The sequence below is a fragment of the Sarcophilus harrisii genome, chromosome 6 (assembly GCF_902635505.1).
Source record: "Sarcophilus harrisii chromosome 6, mSarHar1.11, whole genome shotgun sequence".
Classification (NCBI taxonomy): domain Eukaryota; kingdom Metazoa; phylum Chordata; class Mammalia; order Dasyuromorphia; family Dasyuridae; genus Sarcophilus; species Sarcophilus harrisii.
Genome location: NC_045431.1, coordinates 180,181,956 through 180,206,055, shown reverse-complemented (window position 1 = coordinate 180,206,055; position 24,100 = coordinate 180,181,956). Strand labels below are relative to the sequence as shown.

Here is a 24,100-nt window from a genome sequence, read left to right as displayed (position 1 = left end):
TTTACAATCATTTAATGGGGAATATCCATAACATAGTGAATAGAAAGCCAGAAAGATCTAAGTTCAAATTCTGCCTCTCACACATAATAGTTTGTGACTCTGGGCAAGTCTCATTGCCCTAAGCAACTCAATGAGATGAGATTTCAGAGCAGATTCCCACCTGCATGAGTAAAGAGAGCTTCTTCACCTGGGATTCTCTGTAGAATGAATCACAGGTTTAATCTTTATCCATGGCTTTATTTAACCTCCAGCTCAGCTGAGGTGAAGTACCTGTCAGCTCTTCCCATTCCTGAAGGGTACTTTCCATTCAAAGGATTTCCTCAGATGCTCTAGTCCATCAGGAGAAAGACAGATCTAGTGTCTATTGAAGTCCAAATTAATAGCTCTGGAAAGGGGACTTGAGTCCTGATCTTGACTCACTAGACCTGAAAGAAGTCATTTTCTTTCCATTCTAAGCCTCAGTTTTCTTCTTTGCAAATGGAGAGGTTGGATTAATTAGATGATATTCTAGGACTTCGTATTCTTTGTTTTCTTGGACACCGGTCTCTTGCTTTTTTTGGATCGTGGATGAGGTCAAGTTGGTACTAGCTGAAGAGAATGAACTCTATTTATAACTGACATTTAGGCTTCTTTCCTTCCCTTGTACCTCTCTGGGTGCTTCTGGAGCACAAGTGCTGGTGGTGAGTTCAACGGCTGATGGCTCTGTATTCGGTGCTTTTAATGAATTTGAATAGATTAAAGTGTAGATGTCATTATCCTTCAATTCAACTGGCTTCTTAGCAAAAGAGTGCATGGGTTCATAAAGGACAGAAACAGCCTGGAAAACAAAATTATATCCTGTTTAGATCTGAAGACACACTTCAAGGCAGATAGCTATGGTGAAGCAGCAGAACACTGAACTTGGGGTTCAAATCTGTCTGATATTCACCCTTAGGAAAGGTGACAAGGGTGACCTGTTTTCTGTTTTCAATTTACTACTTTACAAAACAAGAGGACTGAAGTAAGGTTCCTTTCAGATCTAAATCTCTGACCCTATTGCAATTTAATTCCATTTTCAGAGGGTTTCTAGAAGTGATTGAATCTCCATTCTTCCCCATAAGTTTCCATTAACATTTTTAAAAAACAGTTTAAATATGCTGCCAGAGTTGACATTAGAACATCAGTGTTAGGGCAGCCAGGTGGTGCAGTGGATAGAGCACCAGACCTGAAGTCAGAAGGACCGGAGTTCAAATCTGACCTCAGACACTTAATACCTCCTGGCTGTGTGACCCTGGGCAAGTCACTTAACCCCAATTGCCTCAGCCAAAAAAAAAAAATCTGCATTCAAATCAGTTCCATTACTTACTTTGTGGACTTTGAACAAGATGCTTATACTTGATGAATCTCAATTTCTTTTGAGAAATGGGGGAATAATAATATTTGCCCAGGCTTCCACACAGAGTTGTTTTTGAGGATTAAACTAAATAACGTAAAGTATTTTGTAGCCAAGAAGCCCTATATCAGTGTGAGTTAACCTTCAAAAATCTCTGATTTCATAGATGTGGATACATCCTAAACAGATGCAGAACATAGCCTATCTGAGACTTAGAAGTTGTTTTTTTTTGAAATTATCACCTGGCAGCTGGCCTGGCCCATACTGTATGGATATGGCTAGACTGGACCTTATAGCTATAGGACATATACATGGAGCATTGCCAGATTGGATAACCTCTGAAAACTCATAGGGCACTAATGGGAGATGCTAGTTATTGTATTTTTACAAATAACTATAATTAATGAGCTACAGCATTTGATGTGAATTATTGACAGAAAAAAAAACAAAACCTTTCCCTCATTTCTGGTTTTAACTTTTCTAGTCATAGCTGATTAATCTTAACAATTAGCCAGGAGCTCCAAAAGCTCCCCCCAAAATAAAAGGTTTTTTCTTTCATCTTATTTGTACCATTAAGTTTATTATTTGACCATACTATGCCTCCAGGAAACATTTAATAAATGTATTTGTAATAAATTCTATGGAAACACTCACATGGCTTAAGTAGTCATTGAGAAACCACTGGGAAAGAAAGTAAGGGCTGAGAAAACAACTTAAGCTAGTATTTTCCATCCCTATCCAAAATCCTAATGAGCCTTTGAAGGAAGTTTCAATAAGTTAGACCATTCAAAGCTCTCTCATAAGGTAGTGTGTTCTTTATTAATTAGAGCATCATCCAGTCTTTGTTTGAACACATCTGTTAAGGATGCTGTAGAGGAATTTCTGCCATAGGTGAGAGATGAAAGTTCTAAGATCCTTCCAAATCAAAGATTTGTATGATTCAAATCTTATATCTTTCAGGGAGTTCTGTGTAATCATCCTGGATGACAATGAAATCTTTTATTCTCCTGGGCTGCAAAAGCACTTATTATCAAAATGTTGATACACATGACTATCCAGGACTATACATATCTATTTACTCCTTAAAATCATAATCTTACAAACTGAAAGGATGTCAGAGGTTACCCAGCCATCCTGACTCCAAGCTCAACACTCTAGCCATTACACCACATCAGTAAATATAATCATTCAGCCTGTGCTTGAAGATAGGGTATTTATTCCCTCTACCCAGTGGAGCTTCTTCCATTTTTAGCCTGGTCCAGGATTTTTTCCCTATCTTGAGCCAATTGTTACTTGAAATTTATTAATTCTGGTTAGTTTGAGGCTAAACAGAAAAAAAAATCACCTTTTCCCCCCATAATGCAGTTCTTTATATACAAGATGACTAACCATAGTGGGTTCATGTCAGGTCTCCAAAATACAAGCAAGGATTCTTTTTAATGGGAGCAAAATAATTGGTCAAGAGGCAGTAGTAAGATAGGACATAGTGAGGCAAAATGAAGACTGGCTATGGGTAGAGTCATTTTGGAAAAGAGAGCGGCCAAAAAGCAATTAAAACAATTGGAATTATGCCCCCAAATCTAAATCTATAACAACACCACAAAGATGAACATTTTTGAAAGAGTTTAAGAACTCTGATCAGCACAGTGCCCAACCATAATTGCAGCAGATTAATGATGAAGAATGCTATCCACTTCCTGGCAAGAGGCAAGGGATCCAAGATTCGGAATGAGGCACATATGCTTGGATATGGCCAATGTGGGAATTTGTTTTGCTTGATTATACATTTTTGTAACATGGATTTTCTTTGTCTTCCTGCCCTCTCCCCCCAGTAGGTGGTGAAAGCATCAAGGAATGAAAATCTTGTTAACTGAAAAAAAATCAATTATAAAAAATGGGGGTGGTCCATTCTAGAGAATCTAATTGGTTCTTTCACAAGGGTTAGGATAAGGAAAGGCAGGTTTCAGGGGAGGGAATCACATAGTGATAGGAGTGGGAGGAGGTTGGTCCAACAGTCATTTTGAAAAGTACGGAGATGATGGTAACCCCCAGACCAGCTGAGGGAAAAGGCAAAAGGCAGATGACTATAAGACACAGGAAATTGGGCAAATGTCTCCAAGCAAGTGGTAGAGAAGCACCCAACCTCAGCTATGCTAGTGTCCCAGCACAAAGACCCTGTCATTTATTTACCCCAGTTAAGATCACTGTATCCACGTGTCTCTTCCAACATTAAGATTCTATAATTTCCCTTAAACTATATTGTAATAGTTTCTTAGAAATAGGAAGAGTGGGAACATTTTATAAAGGAGCAAGAACCAGGCAGGATTCTTCTAGGCATAATTAGGAAGGAAAGGCAAAGCTGAGGTGTGAGGGATTTATTTAATGGCTTTCCTTATCTGAAAAGTTTATTGGCTCACCACACCTCATGAATGATTCATGGAAGTCAGTTCCTGAAGCTCAGCCTTAACTCCCTCAAATCCCTGGGAAAATGGTCAATAAGAGCAGACAGAAAAAAGAAGCTGTCACTTTCTTGATTATAGGCTACTGTGAGTAATAGCTTTCTAATTACAATATTGCAGAGACTAGATTCCTTCCATTCAGATCTGGGTAATTACTGGGTCACAAATTTACAATCCAAAGGAATCCTACTTAGAGATCATTTAATCTAATTGCCTCATTTTAAAGAATAACCAATAAGAAAAAAGTGACTTGCTCAGGATCATATGGTTAGGAAGTAGCAGAGCTGGAGTTCAAACTCTGGTCCATCTTCTTTCACTTTGCCACAGTCCTTGGAATATTTAGTCAAATCTAAATGTTTAGAATGAAGGCCTAGATGCTGACTCATCTATTCAAATCAGGCCCTATCTATTTCTGCTCATTTTCAAGACAATTTCTTGTGTTCTAGTCAAAGATTGATCAACACTTGAGCTATTAAGTCTTTTAAAAACTCTAATCTGATTAGTAAAATTTTATTATCTCAGTCCACTCCCCTCCTCCCACCTCCACTCAATCCTTCCTTGAAAGCCTTTCATTACAGAAAGGAGACCTTTAAATGTATTTGAAATTATTCCCTCTAAAGCCAAGGAATACTGTAATTGCTATCAGACTTCTGGTTAGTCAGAACACGTAATAATAACTGCGATTATAATAAAACAGTTCACATTTCTTTAGTGTGGGAATAAATGAATGAATGAAAAGGCACTTTTAATAGTACTTAATCTGTGCCAGCACAATGTTGAGTGCTGAGGATCCAAAAATGAGACATTTTTTAACCCTTAAAGTACATGGAACAACTGCCATTTCTCTCTGGGTCTCATTTTTCTCACTGTAATATGAAGGGATGATGGATTACCTCCTATGGGATTTCATAACTGAATTGTGAGAAATACTGAAAAGTTGGGTTTCCACAGAGTGTTGTAAAGTAGGATAGCCGGTACCATTGACCAGTAGGTTTTCAGAATGTGAGAGGTTAAGGAAGGTTAAGATTCCACAGAACAATTAAGTGATCAATAGAAGCCTTCAGCAAACAAGGAATTGGGGAGGGAGGGCTAGGAAGGCACAAGTGAATTTAGCCAATCAGAAAGTCTTGAGATTTTGAGAAAATCACAAATTTAAGATAATAGTTTATCCAGCCCAAACTAGTTGGGGTCAATGACCTGACTTGACCAGATCACTATTGTGCCCCCTTACTAGTTTAATCGAATATGAAACAACACACCCTAGAGGAGGAGTTTTCCACCATTTTTAAACATGGGATGTATGATGAGGGAGGGGAAACATGCTAATACATATTTATGGGGAACCATATAGTGGCCTATCAGAAAGATTGTAACCCAGAAGGGAACAGACCCATCTGTTCTCAAAAAGGAGGGACTGTGCCAAGCTAACAAGTTAAAGCTTCTCTTACTTCTGTGCTCAGGGTAAGCTTCCATAGCTGTGAGCAGCAGATTCTAAGTTCACTTGCTTAGTGACAGGAAGTTAACTAAAGGCCCCCCACCCTTGTTTTGCCTTGTAATGATGACCAAACCCAGCTTGGCAGAGGTGACAACTACATGGAAAATCCCCCCAAATTTTTTGTACCTCTGGACCAATCACTTGTTTAATAGGAGCAGATGACCATTTTAATGACCTTTTAGATTATTGACTATGATAATTTGTACCATTTCCTCCTGTTCAAATTAAAGAGAAGCCTGTCCATCTTATTTGGAGATATTTCTTAATTCACCCAACTTGTGACCCTGCTGATATATTATTTTGCTTATTCAATAGAATTATTCTGTATTTGGTATAGCTATCCTGGAATGGCTGGACATCTAGCCTATAAAAATACAGCCTTTTCCCAAAGGCTCTTTCCAAGCCCAAAGAGGAGTCGAGCTTGCTTCTGGTCAGAAATGCTAAGATGATTCCTTAAGATTCTTCTTTAATAAATTTTCTTCAAAATTTGATTTTCAATTTCAAAAATGTGTTTCTAATAGCATGAAATTATGTACTATTATAAGTAAATGTTTGATTTGTATACCTATTTTATATTCTGATATACTTACCGTCACATAAAAATTTCTTGGGCAGAAAGGGGTTGTGAGTAGAAAAAGTTTAAGAAGTCCTAGTCACTGACTCTCCTTTTTTTTTTTTTTTTTTTTTTAAATAAGGAAACTGGGTTTCAGAGAAGCTAAGTGACTTGGCCAGAGTCACACAGCTGGAAAAACCTTCCATCCTTGTCCAATCTCATTAGAACTCAGAACCTGTGAGTTACGCTTTCTCACCAGAGTTAGAAGGAAAATGGAACTGAATGATTTTGAGGTAAATCAAACACCAAATCCTGTGGCTTACAGAAGGCTCATCTTTTTAGATTTTCTCAGAACTATCTACAATAGCTCAGATTTTGGTAATCCAACACCTGAGACAATTCAAGATCCATTTAGATCTATGCTGAGTAGAATAACTTCTAGCACAATGTAAATGAAAGAATAATCACCACAAAATAATAGCAACTGAATGATACCGAAGTTGGACCCTTTTTTTTCTCCCTAAGTAGTTGTTAGAGTGTAGAGATTAAAATTATTCCACCTACAATAAGAGAGATTAAGGAAGAGGTCTGAGCCAATGACACTTTGTTAGAGGGTCCATAGTCCCCTCTAATGAGTTGGACCTCTGATCTTCCTCATGATCTGTGTGTTTCCGGGGCTCTATTTTTATAGGCTAGATGTCCAGCCATTCCAGGATAGCTATACCAAATACAGAATAATTCTATTGAATAAGCAAAATAATATATCAGCAGGGTCACAAGTTGGGTGAATTAAGAAATATCTCCAAATAAGATGGACAGGCTTCTCTTTAATTTGAACAGGAGGAAATGGTACAAATTATCATAGTCAATAATCTAAAAGGTCATTAAAATGGTCATCTGCTCCTATTAAACAAGTGATTGGTCCAGAGGTACAAAAAAATTTGGGGGACTTTCCATGTAGTTGTCACCTCTGCCAAGCTGGGTTTGGTCATCATTACAAGGCAAAACAAGGGTGGGGGGCCTTTAGTTAACTTCCTGTCACTAAGCAAGTGAACTTAGAATCTGCTGCTCACAGCTCTGGAAGCTTATATACAGAGCTTTGACATGATTCTATCAAATTGATTAATACTTATTGGAATAGAATCGGGGTCCAAAATGAAGTACTTCTCTCAGGGACATGATAAGGCTTAGAATATGAAGGGGCCTGGAATTTGGGAGATGCTATATTGAATCATCTAGAGGAGAAGGTGGTAGCATTGTTTAATGTTTAAAATGTTTAAAAAACATACAATAAACCCTAAATATCTCAGCATCAATCTTCTGAATTTCCTTATCTTCTTTCCAGCCTCTATGACTTGTTTGTAGAAACAACTTTGTTCAGTAGGCCAAGGGTGGTGATTTGGTTCTCTAGATATCAAGATATATCCCATCTCTCCTTTCTGTTTTACCCATGGGAACATAGCCCTTTACCTGCTCCTCTCTTCTGCACTTACCCCTGTAATATTGTGTATTATAGATATTCAATTATGTTTTATATACCTCTGCTGAACTCTAAATCCCATGAGGACACAATGTGGATAGAATCCAAATTTCTAGGACCCCTGAAACTTTCATAGTATCATGAACATCAAAGCCCATAATAAATGAATGGTATTGTGATGGTCTTAATGAATATCTTCTGAAATCTCAGTTCTAATGCTAAAGCAGAGATTCTGCATCTTTGAATATTCTGCTAAATCTAATTATCCTATTCCTCGTGAAAGGGTCACAGATCACCCATGCGTGGAAGCCAAGTAGTATGCTAAGGATTCATGTGGCAATCAAAACTCCTGTCATAATACAGACTCTAAAAGCTTATGGATTTCCTTTCAACATGTCATTCATCTGACATGTCCCCATTTACAGGGACTTACTCTTTTGATCAGAATTGTTCTTGTGCTTTGGCAAGTAGGTGGCACAGTGGATACAGCACCAGATCTGGAATCAGGAAGAGCTGAGTTCAACCCAGCCTTGGTCACTTTCTAGCTGTGGAACCCCAGGCAAGTTATTAAAGCGCTGCCTAAGTTTCTTTAAATATAAAATAAGGGTAAGTATATTGTGTTTATTGTGAGCCCTTTGTATATATATGCTATGTAAACGTCAGAAATAATAATAATAATAATCTAACATAGGAATTGACTACCATGGTATTATAATAATATATAATATTATATATGTAATGTATGATATATAATATTATATATTATAATAATATATAATAGTTTTTAACTATATCCTACTCCCCCATAACACATTTTGTACACTCAGCTCAGATGGTATTTATATGACTTTTGTCAGTGACAAATTTTACAATCTAACTGATTAAGATAACAATATATTAGGATTATTGAATTTTATACTCTTATTGGGTTTAAAAAAACAACTTTTTTCCATTTGGCTATATTTTTCTTTACTACATATATAAACATAGACACTACATGCTACAAAATTAAAAAAAAAAGATTTTAACTGTCAAGGAAGTGTATAATGTTATAATACAATGCCACATGTTTACATTTTGTTTCAAATTGGTTTATCACTCTTTCCAAACCATTAATACTGAAATGTTACTTAAGGATAATTAAAAGTTATCTATTTAGTATCTTCTTATTAATAAGAAGAATTCCAACAAAATAATCAGAATTAATCATGTCAAACATTAGTATTGAAAGAATGGGCTTTGGTGAAAGGAATTATATAAAACATAGCTGCCAATTTCTGTTTGCTCTTGATCTGTGATATAACGCACATTTGCAATTAAATAGTATAGTAATATTTTGCATCCAGAGAGTATTTATATAAGGCATTTGATTTCTTAAGGTCCAGCAAGTTCCTGTGCACAATAAAATCTTAATGCTCCAAGAGGAGAAACCTACTTTTATCATCACAGATAATCAACCAAATGCTCATGATTTGGGCAAAAATGTGGGTTCTGATCATTTTACTTATGACAAAATTATATTACCATTACAACCCAATTTGAAAATCAAATGAAAAGCAAAAGCTCTACCAGATGCCTTTTCTTGGTTTGAAATAGCTGTCACTTGTATCTGGACAGTTCCATGATCTCATTGACATTCACATTTCTTCCAGTGGTGTAGATTGCAACCCTTCCATTCTTATGCATCTTGTGCAATTCTTCTGTATGTTCTACAATAAATCTTCATGTTGGGGGCCTTGCTCTAGATCTCTAGACATTGCAAGGGTCTCAGTGGAGTATGTGTATAGTTAACAGTCAATCTTTACTCTAGATACATGACTGGACCCCATATTTTTCCAACGTCATATGGGATGATAGTATCATAGAATCAGCTGCCCCTGATTCCCTAATTCTTTTATTGAACAGACCTTGTACATAATCAATAATAATACTGGCTCTGATAAAAGTGATATGTTTTCTCTCCTGAACAACTTTAGTAATGTGCTGTATCCTACTTGCACCTATCGTAAACATTTCTATTGATCATTTTGCTCATTCTCTATAAACTGGCCCCTATATGATGAATACTTTGGTTATGACAATTCATAAATCAAAGAAAAATACAGAATGATCCACATTTCTCTGAGGACCCTCATCCAATTCTATAGTGACAGTGGTAAAAAAAAAATGGACAGAGGATTTTAAAAAGCACATTTTAAAAACATATATTAATTTAACTATTGATTGCAACCCTGAAATTAACCCACTGTTGCTCTGGGAGTTGATGATACCAAAGATGGCTGAACCCAGTTTTAATATATCTATACTTTGCTAGGTCTTTTTTCCCCTGGAAAGTGCCCTTTACAGTGACACTGAAATGGGTGTGAGGGAAAAGAAATCCTTATGACTTCTATGATTTCTCATACTGAGTCAGAAGACTGACCATCCCCTCCCTTTATCAAGTCAATATTTGCTCTGCATATTAACCTCTCCATATCAGGTTCTGTTGACTTAGGCTCCAGTTAATCTGTTTGAGGAGCCAGGAAAATTAATATGAATAATTCAGAAGAATGAAGTTACTGTTAATCATTTTACAGAATTCTAGAGAATTATGAATAGAATCAAAAGGATTGTAAGATGAATAGTTGAATCTATCATGAAAATTGTGGCCTACAAGATAGTTTTTTAAACATGGAAATGTTTAAGGAAAGCTTAATTGGCCACCATCTATTAGAGAGACTACAACTAAGACTGAATTGTCTGGTAGAGGTTAAAACTCTAAAGTCAGCTCCGTGATTCTCTAATTCTTGATTTTTAATTAATTAATTGCAATTTTTGCTTTTTTGAGAGGCAATTGGAGTTAAGTGACTTGCTTAGGATCACACAGCTAGGAAGTGTTAAGTGTCTAAGATCAGATTTGAATTCAGGTCCTCCCAACTATACAGCTGGTGCTCTAAGCCATCTAGCTGACCCTAATTCCCTAATTCTTTCATTGAAAACAGGATTGGCTTAGGTAACTGAAATCTTAGGAAAGATTATTAATACTTTTTTGTTATCAAGATTATGATAATTTCAATTACTAACAAAAAACAACCAGTTACAATATCTTTCCCAACAACCCGTGTATCAAGGAGGCTAATGAGCAGTCAGAATTGATAGCCCTGAGTTTCCTTCATCCCTTTTTGGGCTCTCAACAGCAATGGGCACCATGGAGTGTTCTCTCCCTAAGCTTTCTTATCCTGTCTGCCTCCTAGAGCTATGGAGTATTAGAGAGCCTCGTGGAGCATTTAGGGGGAATACTTCTCCCCAACTTTCTTGCCAATACCCCTTCCTTTTTTCCCCTTCTGTCTGGATACTAATGCTTCCATTTGCCCCCTGCTAGAAGAACACAGAACCTTTCCTCTACTTCGATGCTTGGTCCTATGACTCGCTTCCCAACAATCTGGGTTGAATCTATCTGCCTCTCTGTCTCTCTGTCTCTGTCTCTATCTCTTTCTATCTCTCTGTCTCTCTCCTTCCTTCCATTCTTCTGTCTCTCCCTCCCTTTCTTCCTCTCTTTTTCTCTCCCTCTCTTCTTTCCTCCTTCTCTTTGTCTTTCTCTCTCTCTTTCCCTCCCTCCCTGCCTCCCTCTCTTTATCTCTGTATCTCTGTTTCCTGTCTGTCTCTCTCTCTATCTTTCTGTGTCTCTGTCTCTGTCTCTCTGTCTGTCTATCTTTATCTCCATCTGTCTCTCTCTCTTTTTCTTCCTCCCTTCCTCTTTCTCTTTTTCTCTCTCTTCCCCTTTTCTCTTTTTCTTTCCTTTTCCCTCTCTCTCCTTCCCTCTCTTCTTCCCATTCTCTACCATAGCCCAAGTCTCCATAAGCTTAGATAGTCCATGTTCTAAGATCTTTTCTAGCACTAATTTCTGTTTGCTAAGGCTCTTCCATTTCTGGCATTCTATGTTCCATAATTTTCTATGGCATTAATATTCTGCATTCTATAGTCCCTTCCATCTCTAACATTCTATGTTCTGAGGTTTTTTAAAGTACTAATGTTCTATGTCCTAAGGCTCCTTTCAGCTCTGTTATTTAAGATTATCTGTTATTTCAGCTCTGTCCTTTAAGATCTTCTGGAGTTCTAACACCTTATGTTCTTTGTTCTAAGGTCTTTTTCAGCTCTGATGTTTCAATAGTCTATAATGGCAAAGGGAATCTGCTCCCATATTTGAGCTTTGTCTATATACTCTGGGAATTTTTGGTTAATCTTTCTTCATTCATCTCCATTTAACTTCAATGACTGAAATGGCAGTGAAGCAAATAATTTCCTAATGTTGAGTCAGAAGACCAAATCCATAGTTTATCAAACAAATATTTGCCCTAGGTCTCAAGCCCTGAAAACTCATAAGGCTGCCTGATGTGAGAAAGATGTAAAAAGCTCTGGAGGTGTGGTAGAGTCACACAGGGCTAAACACAAGGCTGGGTACACAGGATACACTTAACAAATGCTTGTTGGGAGTCAGATTTAAGCTCTGCCACCAATGAGTCGGGTGATTTTTAAAGTCACTGCTCCTTCCACCTCAGTTTCCCCATTTATAAAACAAAGGGATTAAACTAGCTCATTTTGAACTTTCTTCTGTCATATAGATATTATATTTGAAGGAAGTACCCAAGACCAGCAACAGGAGTGAATTTCACTTATTTGTCATTGAGAGTTGCTGTATAAAAAACCCAGTTATTAGTTTTTACTAGTTGTTTATATTTGCTAGTAAAGAACAACTTCAAGAATCATTACAAACAATCACTAATTGCCACTGAAAGGATGACTGAACTTAAATCTAGGAGTCTTGGATTCAAGTCCTGCTTCTGATAAACTGCATGACCTTGAGAAAGTAATTTTAATTTCTCAGTGCTCTAGTCCAAAGCTTCTTAATTTTTTTATATGACCCCAGATCTAAAGATATATAAAATAGGCATACAAATCAAACATTTGCTGATAATAAATCATAATTTCATGACCCCCATATATGGGTTGTGTCTCATAGTTTAAGAAACTGGGCTTTAGGCAGTTTTATAGGGCCATAAATTTCAGAGAAAATACTAGCCTTCACTGGTAGAAGGAATTTATTTATCAGAGGGTTCCCTATATCTATTCAATCATAGATTCTGTTCCAACTTCCTATCAAAGACTTGGACAACAAAATGGAGAGCATACTCATCAAAGCTGGGAGAAATAATTACCACAAACAGCCAGCTCAAAAGACTTCAACATGCTAAATAAAGCATTGAGTTTAGACTAGCCTGAAGAATAGCATCTAGGTCTAAAGGCTACATTGTAAATGACTTTAATAAACTGAAAAGCAGCCATGGAAGAGCAACTAAGTTAGTGAAGAGTCTTGAGATAAAATCATATGAAGGATAAGGGAAGGAAATGGAGATGCCAGGACTTTCAGGGAAACATGATCTCTGTCTTCAATTATTTGAAGTAAAGTTATATAGAATAAGGCTCAGTCTTGTTCTGTGGGGTCCTCAAGGACAGAATTAGGACAAATAAAGAAAAATTTTAGAAAGACAAATTTAAGTTGATATGAAGAAAAACTTCTAACTAGAGCTATCCAAAGGTGTAATAGATTGGCTTGAAAATTTATAGGCTATCGCTAGCTTGTTGATGATGATGATGATGATGATGATGATGGTAATTTGCCTTCAGGAGAAAGCTCTATGATCATTTGTTTGAGCAAGTTAAAGCAGGACAGTTTGTTTAATTTTGGATTAGATTAGAAGGTCTTGGAGAAAGAACTCTTTTAACTCTGAGAACCTAAGGAAAACCTGGATTTTCAAGTAAAATTTGAAATGGGGATAAGTGTGGAGGGATTTTGTCTTATTTTTGTATAAATGCAGTCTTTCAATTCAGTTCAACAAGTAAGCAAATGTGGTCTTAGGCTGCATTAAGAGCAGCAGAGTATCTGAAAAGGAGGAAATTAAAGTCTTTTTCTTCCCTACTCTCTGGAGTAGCATGTTCAATTCTAAGTACCATATTTTAGGAAGAAGAAACAGAGAGCTGGAATATGCCCAGAGGATGGTAAGACAAATGGAGATTTTGACTTGATAAAATCTGTTGGAGGGAGTAGCCCAAAGAAGGGAAAGCTTGAGGATCTGGAGAAGGACTTTATCATTATTTTCAAATAGTCAAAGGACTTGTGAGTGGAAAAATCAGAGCATTTTCTCTGCTTGGTTTCAGAGGGCACAATTAAGAGTAATAGATAACAGGTACAGAGAGACAGATTTTTACCTTAACATAAGGAAAAACTTCTTAACAATTAGAGCTAGTAAGAAATTCAATGGGACTATTTGGGAGTGGAGAAGGAATGTTTCCCATCTTTCAAGGTCTTCAAATGGAATTCTAAATGAATAGTTGTTGAAGATGTTGGAGATTCCTGTTTCAGTATTTCTAAATCCCTCAGTAGGGACTTCTGGGATCCCATAATTCCTTTTGAGATTTATTATTCTATATAGCTGTCACTGAGTTAATAGTTGTTCAAAACTGAATAATGAATCAATGAATCCCATGGATATCCTAGCACAGTTGCAGTGATTAAACTTACCCATTCTGTTGTATTAGATAGGGTTCTTTCTACTTTCTTATGTTTTTTTTCCATGATAATATATTCATCTTCTTCTCTTTCCTCCTGGTCAGTTCTGTTGGCCTCTAGGGGTTGAATGAAGAGTAATCAGTTTTCAAACTTGCAGGTCAGTGTTTCCCACAGTGAGGCTACCCCATGCTACTACAACTCATAATCTCTCAAGCTCTTAGAGCTAACCTTGTTGTAGAGTGATAAACATTCCCACTACTCATCACTGTAGCTCATGGGCCTTCGGGGGTGTATTAGCCAATTACATAAAATTGGTCAACATGATGCCATTGGCTCAAACATAAAAACATTCATTAAATAAAAATACAAAAGCAATAATAATTTTAACATCAAGATTACTCAATGGAAAATAAATATAGGAATAATCCAAATAGCACAGTCTATTCATATATCCAGATCATGCCTTCCCATCAGTGCACTGTCTTGGGAGGAAGTGTAGTCACATATTCATAAAAACCTAGTAGATTACTATGGGATAACCCACATGCTTGGAGCAGTTTAGAACTTTAGACTATAGGCCTTTTTGTCCTTGGCCACTTAAAGAACAGTTTATATCATATGAAACTGTTCCTCCCTTACCTCCTCACCTTCTGGTTCTCATCATTCTCCTAGAAGCAAATCTACTCCTTCTTGCTTTAAAGCTAAAGAAGCAATGACAAGCTTTTAATGAATTTTAATGAATTTACAATCAAACGGTGCTGAGAAGCGTTACACTCTTCTAAGGACAAGGAGTTCCTTTTAAGTCAGAGAACTAAAAAACTTCTCAGGGTGATTTTCCAGGCAATGCACACAAGTCCAGCCAGCCTTTCAATTCAACAGGATTGTGAAATCTTCGTATCAGGTCTAGTTTCTTCTCACAGCAAAACAGATGCTAAATCTCTTTTTCTCCCTTTCAAATCAGAAAGGGCAGTAAAGGCACCAAGTATCTCTGAGAGATTTCCCTCTCTTAAATTGTATGGTGTTTAAATAGAATTTAATATGAACATGGAGCTTAAATAGAAACAGAATTCATCTCTTTTTCAATGTGGTTTCCAAAAAATACTGAAACTTTCTCCCTAGTCAATCAGTCAAAAAATGCCCCATTTTAAATCAAGAAGTTTCTAAGAAGTTTTCTAATCAGTTTAAGATCCTGCTATGAGCCTGGTTCAGAGCATATACTTGCTATTTCAAGTGTTCTTTGGCTTCCTGTTAAGTGGTTGTGAGTTTAAAAAGTTTGTCATCCAACTCCATCAGTTCTATAGCAGGAGATGAGCAGACTTGACTATAGAAAAGTGGTCAGGAATAGTTGAGACTACTTAGCAGAGGGAAAGCTTAATATAGGGCAGATTGTTTCTAAAGGGACCAAGAACAAGAAGCACTTAAAGTTAATTGATTGATCTATTAATCTTGATTGACTAATTGGTGAAGGTATTCTGTGTCCCAATATACCAAGAGCTTGTTGACTAAAATCATAGAATCTCAGAGGTGGAAGAGACCTTCAAGGCCAATTTATACAACCCATACCTGAAGCCTGAATCTTTTCTACAACAACCTGAAAATTAGTTAACCATTATCAAAGGGAAGATTTCCAGAGTCAGGGGATTGGAGTCTTTTCCATTTTTAGATATCTCCAATGGTTATAAAAGACCTTCTTATGCAGCCCAGTCTCGTAAACAGTTCATGACCCCATATAGGGTTCAGTAACTGAATATGGGGGTTGTGAAATTATAATTTATTATCACAAAAGGTTCGATTTGTATGCCTATCTAATATACCTATATACCAGAATCACATAAAAATTTTTTGGGTGAAAAAGGGTTGCTGGCAGAAAAAAAATTTTTTAATAAGTTCTGTTATAAAACTGATAGATGCCTCCTGATAAGTTCTCCCCATAATTTTTAGTTCTGACTTCTAGAATCTAGTAGGAAAAAAAATTAATACCTTGACTTAATGATACCCTGCAGATATGAACATAATGTTCTTATCCCCATTTTTAGGCACTCAAATCCTCACAGGTCCTTAGACAATCTGGATGGGCCCTTTGAGGTAATGTAGTCCAGATTGTCCCAAAATGTAGACCCTTTTCTGTTGTGGGTCCCAAGATCATTTCAGGAAGAATGTGAGGTCATAACTACTTTCATAATAAGACTAAAGCTTGGACTATTAAAATACTCTTCTTTCTTCCAACTACATATATGTGTGAGATCATATTTTTTTCATATGCTTCAACCAAAACCACATATTGCAACAGTTTGAATGCAAAAACACTATGGTAACCCAATTTTCTTCCATTAACCTAGATATTAAAGAGATTTGTAAAAATATGTAAAACAATGCTATTTTTCTATTTTTTTTTTTGTTTTGGAAACTATAGTTTTCATTGAAATACTTATATTTTATATATAATGGATTTACTGTTGTTTTTATAAATGAATTAATAACTATTTCAAAATTAATCAATTTTAATGCTAAAAAAAGGTAAATATTAATAGATATAAGCAGGTATTAGCTGATAAATGTTAACAACTGGTTCTCTGCAAAGGTATGATACGCTTTTAAGTTTAATTTGAAATATAAACATTTTTTTCATCTCTTCCGTAAGTTTAAGCAATCAGCAAAAACATTTTAGCATTTTCATAATTTTGAAGTGTAAATGCTTATACTGAAAATTTAACAATCAGCTCTTCCATGCCAGTGCAGGCTAGTTCCAGCACACCCTTGGATAGAATCTATATAAAGAAAAGATCTCTAGGTTTGTCAATAATATTTAAGAATGTAAAGGTATCCTGAGACTAGAATATTTAAGAACTTCTGATTTAATCTATGATACTACTCTCAATAAACTCTCCCACCCAGTATACACATTATTGCCACATCTTTAAGAGGCAATTGTTCTTGCCTTCTCAATGGGTAAGAGAAGAGAAAGAATCTGGAATGCCAAAAAAAAAAAAAAAATCCAAAAGTAAATGAATAATAAATTATTTTTAAAAGAAAAAAAAAAGAGGCAATGGAATAGTAAATTTACAGGACAAGTTATTAAGGAGTCTGTGAGATGGAGAATTTAATTGTCCTTTGGGGAGTAACAACTATGATGGGAAAAGGATTGAGAGCTTATTTCTTTAAAAAAAAAACTAAGCTTAACACATTTTGTAAAGAAACATAAACTGAATTCTTAAAAAGAAACTTCTTGATATATTAAGAAAAGTAAATGATGAGTTTTTTTCTAAAATGAAGAAGTAGGTATAGTGATATGCCTTTATTTGTGATCTTGCTCAAAGCAAAAATGTTGAGGAGGAAAAAAAAGGTTTATGACATTGAAAATAAATACTATAACCAGAAGCCTTAACATTTATTTAAGGCAGGAATATTTAGGACTTTGATATATGAGAGATAAACCAAAGCCATCAGAAGAATAGTTTTCTCATATTTACTAAATAAATAATATTCAATAAACTGGAATGGAAACTTAGAAAATTGAAGTCATAATTCTAGTTGAGATATTGCAACTATTAATTAGTAGTGGGATATCCTTTGATTGTCTTAGAACTTGGGATAAAAATAAATAAGGAAAATAAATTAGTAGTAGATAGAATGAGAGGTAATCATACCACCCAGGCTACAGCTACATGTGAGATACACAATTCTAAATCCCACAAGCTTCACAGAAGAGGACACTGAGATCCAGAGTAACCAGGTGACTTATCCAAGGTCATATGGGTAGTAAATTGCTGAGCTGAGCCTTAATCCAAAGTCTGTTGACTTCCCATCCATTATTCCTGCCTCATTAAATATCAGTTTTATTTTGTCATGTGCTACTTTTTTAAGGTTGTACAAACTCAGGTGTTGGATTAAGGGCCAGAACAAAGTGTCAGAATCTCAAGACCTCATATATAGGCCTACCCTAAAGAGCAAGGAAAGAGCAAGATTCTGTCAGGGATGCATTATCATAATTGCCTCAACCCCTCAAGATTCTCCACACCCAAGCCTTTGGACAGGGCCCGGAACAGCTAACACATGACAATGCAAATATGGACACATAAAGAAGTCTACCTAGAAAACCAGACCTTCACAGCCACACCAGTTCATCAGGAAGAAATTTCATGTAATTCTCTTGCCCTTTCCCATGGCATGGATCAACTATAAACACCAACTAAAAGGCTTTCTTAGAGGCAGAAGCAAGATAGCAGACAGAAGCCAGGAAATTGCCTATGCTCTCACCAGTTTCCTTCAGAAACAACGTTACATCAAGGATCTAAATGGATTTTGGGGTGATAGAGTCCACAATAAGATGGAGTGAAATGATTTTCCAACTTAACATAGCTTACAAGGACTTCAGAAAAGGTCTGTCTCATTTAGGTAAAAGTGGAACACAGCCTAGCACAGATGGTATTTTGGCAAATCAGAGGAAGGCTCTTAGCCACAGCACAAATCACCAACAGAAACCCCTTTATCTTGCCTTAGGAGATCAGTGACACTGCAGGCCAGTTGTGAGGCCTCCTAGAACCCCAATACAACAGAACCCCAATATAACGAAGCCAAATTAACCCACTGCCCAGGGCAGTGGGCAAGCTGCCAGCACTCTGCCATAAAAAGCCAATTACCAGGCCCTCAGCTCAAGAAGCTTGGGAAAGTGACCTCTCTACCCTAGGAGTAGAGCTCAACTTTAAAAAATGAGCAAAAAAAGTGAAAAGAGCCCTAACCACAGAAAGCTATCATGGTGGCAGGGAAAATCAAAACACACACTCAAAAGAGGACAACAATGTCAAAATGCCTACATGTGAAGCATCAAAGAGGAATGTGAATTGTTCTCAAGCTCAAAAACTCCTCTTGAAAGAGCTCAAAAATATTTTTAAAAGCAATTAAAAGAGATAGAAAATTAGATAAAGAAATGAGAGTTATACAGGAGAATTATGAAAAAAAGAGTCAACAGCTTGGGGGAAAAAAAGCACACACAAAAAATGAAGAAAACATTTCCTTAAAAAAATAGAATTGATCAAATTGGAAAAAAAAATTCGCTGAAGAAAACAATTCCTTTAAAAGTAGAATTGTCCAAATAAAAAAGAAGGTAGAAAAGCTAATTGAAGAAAATAATTCCTTAAAAATTAGAATTAGGCAAGTTGAAGTTAATGACTCTGAGACATTAAGAATCAGTCAAACAAAATTAAAAGAATGAAAAAATAGAAGAAAATATAAAATACTTCACTGGAAAAACAACTGGCCTAAGCCATGTTTGGGGGCGGGGGGAAGGAGGAAAGAAGAGAGGAAAGGGAAAGAGAGAACCTGGACAGCATCTTTCAAGAAATTATTGAGGAACATTACCCTGATAGCCTAGAATCAGAGGATAAAACAGTAATTAAAAGAATCCACCAATAACCTTCTGAAAGAGATCCCCAAATGACAAGAAAGATTGTAGCCAAATTTGAGAATTATTAGATCAAGGAGAAAATACTGTAAGCAGCCAAAAAGAAACAATTTAAAAATCAAGGCAATACAATAAGGACTACCCAGGACCTAGCAACTTCTACATTAAAGGATCAAAGGGCTTGGAATATAATATTCCAGAAGGCAAAGAATCTTGGAATACAACTAAGAATTAGCTACCCAGAAAATTGAGCATATTTTTCCCCCAGGGAAAAAGATGGACATTCAGTGAAATAGGGGACTTTCAAATTTTCCTGAAGAAAAGACAGAAAATTTAATCTTCAAAGGCAAGACTCAAGAGAAGCATAAAATGGTAAACAGGAAAGAAGAAAAAAAAATTAGACTAAACTATTTACATCTCTACACAGGAAGCTGATATTTATTATTTTTGAGAACTATATCTCTATTGGACAGGAATATATTCATGGGCAGAGGATGTGGTATAAGTTGACATTGATGTGAGAATATAAAAAAATTTAAGGGATAAAAAAAGGATTGTAGTAGGAGAAGAGGAAAGGGGAAGATAGAATAAGGTAAAGTACATGACATGAAGTGGTACAAAAGACATATTACATTAGAGGTAAAGAAGGGAAGGGATGAGTGTTGTTTGAACCTTACTCTCATTGGATTTAACTCAAAGAGGGAATAACAGACACTCAGTTGGGCATGGAAATTTATTTTACTCTATAGAGAAGTAAAAGAGGAAAGGGGAAAGGAATGGGGGGGGAGTATTGATAAAAGAACAGAAGGGAAGGGAGAAGTAGGAGGGGAAAGAGGGAAAAAGAGATGGGATGGATAGAAGGGAGGGTAGATAGAAGGAGGTGTTTGTCAGAACAAAACACTGGTGGACATGGTGAAAGGAGAGAAAAAAAAGCATAAACAGGAAGAAAATAGGATGGAAGAAAATATATGATTAATCAAATCATGACTGTGAATGTGAATGGGATAAAGTTTCCCATAAAATGGAACTGGATAGCAAAGTAGATTAAAAATCAGAATACTACAACATGTTGTTTACAAGAAACACATATGAAGCAGAGAAATATACACAGAGTCAAGGTAAAAGACTGGAGCAGACTCTATTATGCTTCAGATGAAGGGGGGAAAAAACCACAGGTATCAATTCTGATCTCAGACAAAGCAAAAGCAAAACTAGACCTAATTAAAAGGAAAGAAAGTGCATCTTGCTAAAAAAAAAAAGTATCATAGACAATGGAGAAATATCAATATTAAATACAAATGTACTAAATGGTATAACATTCAAATTCTTAGAAGGAAAGTAGAGTCATTTACAGAAAAAAAAATAGCAAAACTATACAAGTGAGGGACCTCAACCTCTTCCTCTCAGAATTAATTAAATCTAACCACAAAATAAACAACAAAGCAGTTAAGTTGAACAAAACTTTAGAAAAGTTAGATATGACAGACCTCTGGAGAAAATGGAATGGGGATAGAAAGGAATATATCTCAGTAGTATATACACAAAAACTCACCATATTAAAGTATAAAAATCTCACAATCAAATCAGGAAGGCAGAAACAGTAAATGCATTCTTTTCAGATAATGATGCAATATAAATTATGAGTAATAAAAGGGACATGGAAAGATGGACTAAAAATTAATTTAAAACTAAATAATCTAATTCTAAAGGATGAATAGGTCAAACAACATATCATAGAGGAAAAAATCAGTAAATTCATCAAAAAGAATGCCAATAATGGGAGAACATACCAAACTTATGGAATGCGACCAAAGCAATTCTTAAGAGAAATTATATATCTCTAAATTCTGACATGCCTACATGAATAAAACAGGGAGAGAAGAGATTATTGAATACAACTTTAAAAATCTGTAAAAGAACAAATTAAAAATCTCCAATTAATGGGGCAGCTAGGTGGTACAGTAGGTTGAGCACCAGACCTGAAGTCAGGAGTACCTGACTTCAAATCCAGTCTCAGACATGTAACACTTTTTAGCTATATGACCCTGGGCAAGTCACTTAACCCCAATTGCCTCAGGAAAAAAAAAATTCCAATTAAATGCCAAGTTAGAAATTCTAAAAATCAAAAGAAAGATTAACAACATTGAAAGAAAAAAAAAAAAACTATTGAACTAATTTGAGTTGGTTTGATGGGGGGAAAGGGCACAATATAATAGATAAATTTTTGGTTAATTTGATTAGAAAAAAAGAAGCAAGAAAATCAAATTACCAGTATCAAAAATGAAAAGAGTAAGTTCATCACTAAGAAAGAGGAAATTAAAGTAATAATTAGGTGCTACTTTGCCCAATTATATGCCAATAAATCTGACAATCTAAGTGAACTGGATGAATATTTATAAAAAAATATAAATTTCCCAGATGAACAAAAGGGGAAATAAAATACATAAATAACCCCATTTTAGAAAAAGAAATTGAATAAGCCATCAATTAATTCCTTAAGAAAAAAATTTCTGGGATCAGATGGATTTAGAAGTTAATTCTACCAAACATTTTAAAAACAATTACTTCAAATATTATGTAAACTATTTGGAAAAATAGGCAAAGAAGGAATCCTACCAAATTCCTTTTATGATACAAATATGGTACTGATACTTAAATCAAGAAGAGCCAAAAACAGAGAAAGAAAATTATAAACCAATTTCTCTAATGAATATTGATGCGAAAACTTTAAATAAAATAATAACAAATTATAGCAATTTATCTTGAGGATATTTTATTATGACCAGTTGGGATTTATACCAGGAATTCAGGACTGGTTCAATATTAGAAAAACTATGAGAATAATTGACCATATCAATAATGACTCTAGCAGAAATCATATGATCATCTCAATGGTTGCAGAAAAAGCTTTTGGCAAAAGAGAGCATCCATTTAAAAAACACTAGAGTGCATAGGAATAAAGGGAGTGTTTCTTAAATAAGCAGCATCTATCAAAAAACATCACCAAGCATTACATGAAATAAGGATAAATCAGAAGAATTCCCAGTAACATCAAGAATGAAACAAGGATGCCCTTGTCAACTCTATTATTCAATATTGTACTAGAAATACTCACATTAGCAATAAGAGCAGAAAAAGCAATTGAAAAAATTAGAAAAGGCAATAAGGAAACAAAACTATCATTCTTAGTACAAAGCTATACTTAGAGAATCCTAGAGAATCAACTAAAAACTAGTTGAAATAATAAACAACTTTAGCAAACTTGCAGGATATAAATTAAATTCACATAAATCATAAGTGTTTCTATATATTACCAAAAAAGTCCAGCAGATAAAAAGAGAAATTCCATTTGAAATAACTGTAGACAATATAAAATATTTGGGAGTCTCCCTGTCAAGAGTAACCCAGGCACTATATGAACACAATTACAAAACACTTTTCACACAAATAAAGTCAGATTTAAACTGGAAACATCAGTTGCTCATGGGTAGGTATGTGTAACTGTCTTTCTGATTACAATGACACAAAGACGGGGGACTAAAAATAAACTTTTGTGTTTTGATGACTCTGGTTCCATTTAATTGAGACTTAACACATTTAACTCATAGAAGAATTGTTTGGAGGATGAACTAACAATAATTTTCAAAACCCTGACTACTTGTTAATCAGAGTGAAAACTGTTCTACATTACAACTAGTCTAAAAGTTCCTTGAAAGCAGAGTCTTTTCCCCCCCACTCATCAGCTAGCATCCCTAACAGCACACAATAGGAGCTTAACAAACATTTCTTGAGTTAATGATGATAGAAAAAGTAGCATGGTATTCTCCATATTAACTGATATTGGAGGCAAGAATCCTAACTTAAAGTCTAGCTTTTGATATATATATAAGATATGTAACTCTAGACAACCCACTTAAAAGACCAGTGCTCTTGGCAGTTTTTCTTTTTTCTTTTTTCTTTTCCCATTTTAAATATTTAATTAACAGGAACCTGGCTTCTCTCCCTCCCATTTTTTTTTATTAAAGCTTTTTTATTTTCTAAACATATGCATAGATAATTTTTTCAACATTAACCCCTCGAAAAATCTTGTGTTCCAATTTTCCCCGCCTTCCCCCGACCCTTTCCCCTACATGGCAAGTAATCCAATATATGTTAAACATGGCAAAAATATATGTTAAATGCAATATCTACATATATATTTATACAATTATCTTGCTTCTTGGCAGTTTTTTAAGGCAGAGATAACCCTGACCTGTACTGGTAAGGCTTTCCTTCTCTAGGCATTGTCTATGTCAATGAAATCGCAGGTCTAGTCCTTATCCCTAATTGATGCAGGTGAACTTTGTAAAAAAACAAAAAAAAAACAACAAAAAACTGTGTCCCCTTTTGATCTGTAAAATTAACATTCTGAAATTGTATCCCCTTTGATTCTGGCCTCCAAGACTCCAGAGAATTTAGGAAAAGGCATATTTTTCCAGACCAGTATCATTCAATTAGAAATCATCCCTCATTGAAACTGGATCTCCCATTCAGACTGAAAAAGCCTTCAAAGTGATTTTCATTCAATTGGGAGGTTCTGGTCTGATAATCAGCTCAAACTACCCCCAAGATGTGCTCATAAAATAGGTTTCTGTTTGCTCATTCTTTGCAAACCTCTTCAAGAGATTTATCCACTAAGAGAGAGCCTCTTAGTGAAAAATAAACCTTCCCTTTTGCCATTAATATTTTGGGTTCATGAATTCTTTCATGTTTAACCTATGTGCCGATCAAAAGGGGATTCCCACCTCAACTCT

The 24,100-nt window shown here is 35.5% G+C and overlaps 1 protein-coding gene across 1 annotated transcript in view; it reads right to left on the bottom strand.

Moving 5' to 3' along the window:
• The window catches only part of LOC111721527, a 35,511-nt gene continuing 11,411 nt past the window's right edge, over positions 1-24,100 (bottom strand). The window contains exons 4-5 of the mRNA XM_023506711.2: positions 13,919-14,022; positions 1-817 (exon numbers count right to left, since the gene is read on the bottom strand). Of these exons, the coding sequence (XP_023362479.1) occupies positions 605-817; positions 13,919-14,022 (317 nt within the window). The 3' untranslated portion in view covers positions 1-604. The remainder of the gene's footprint in view (positions 818-13,918; positions 14,023-24,100) is intronic.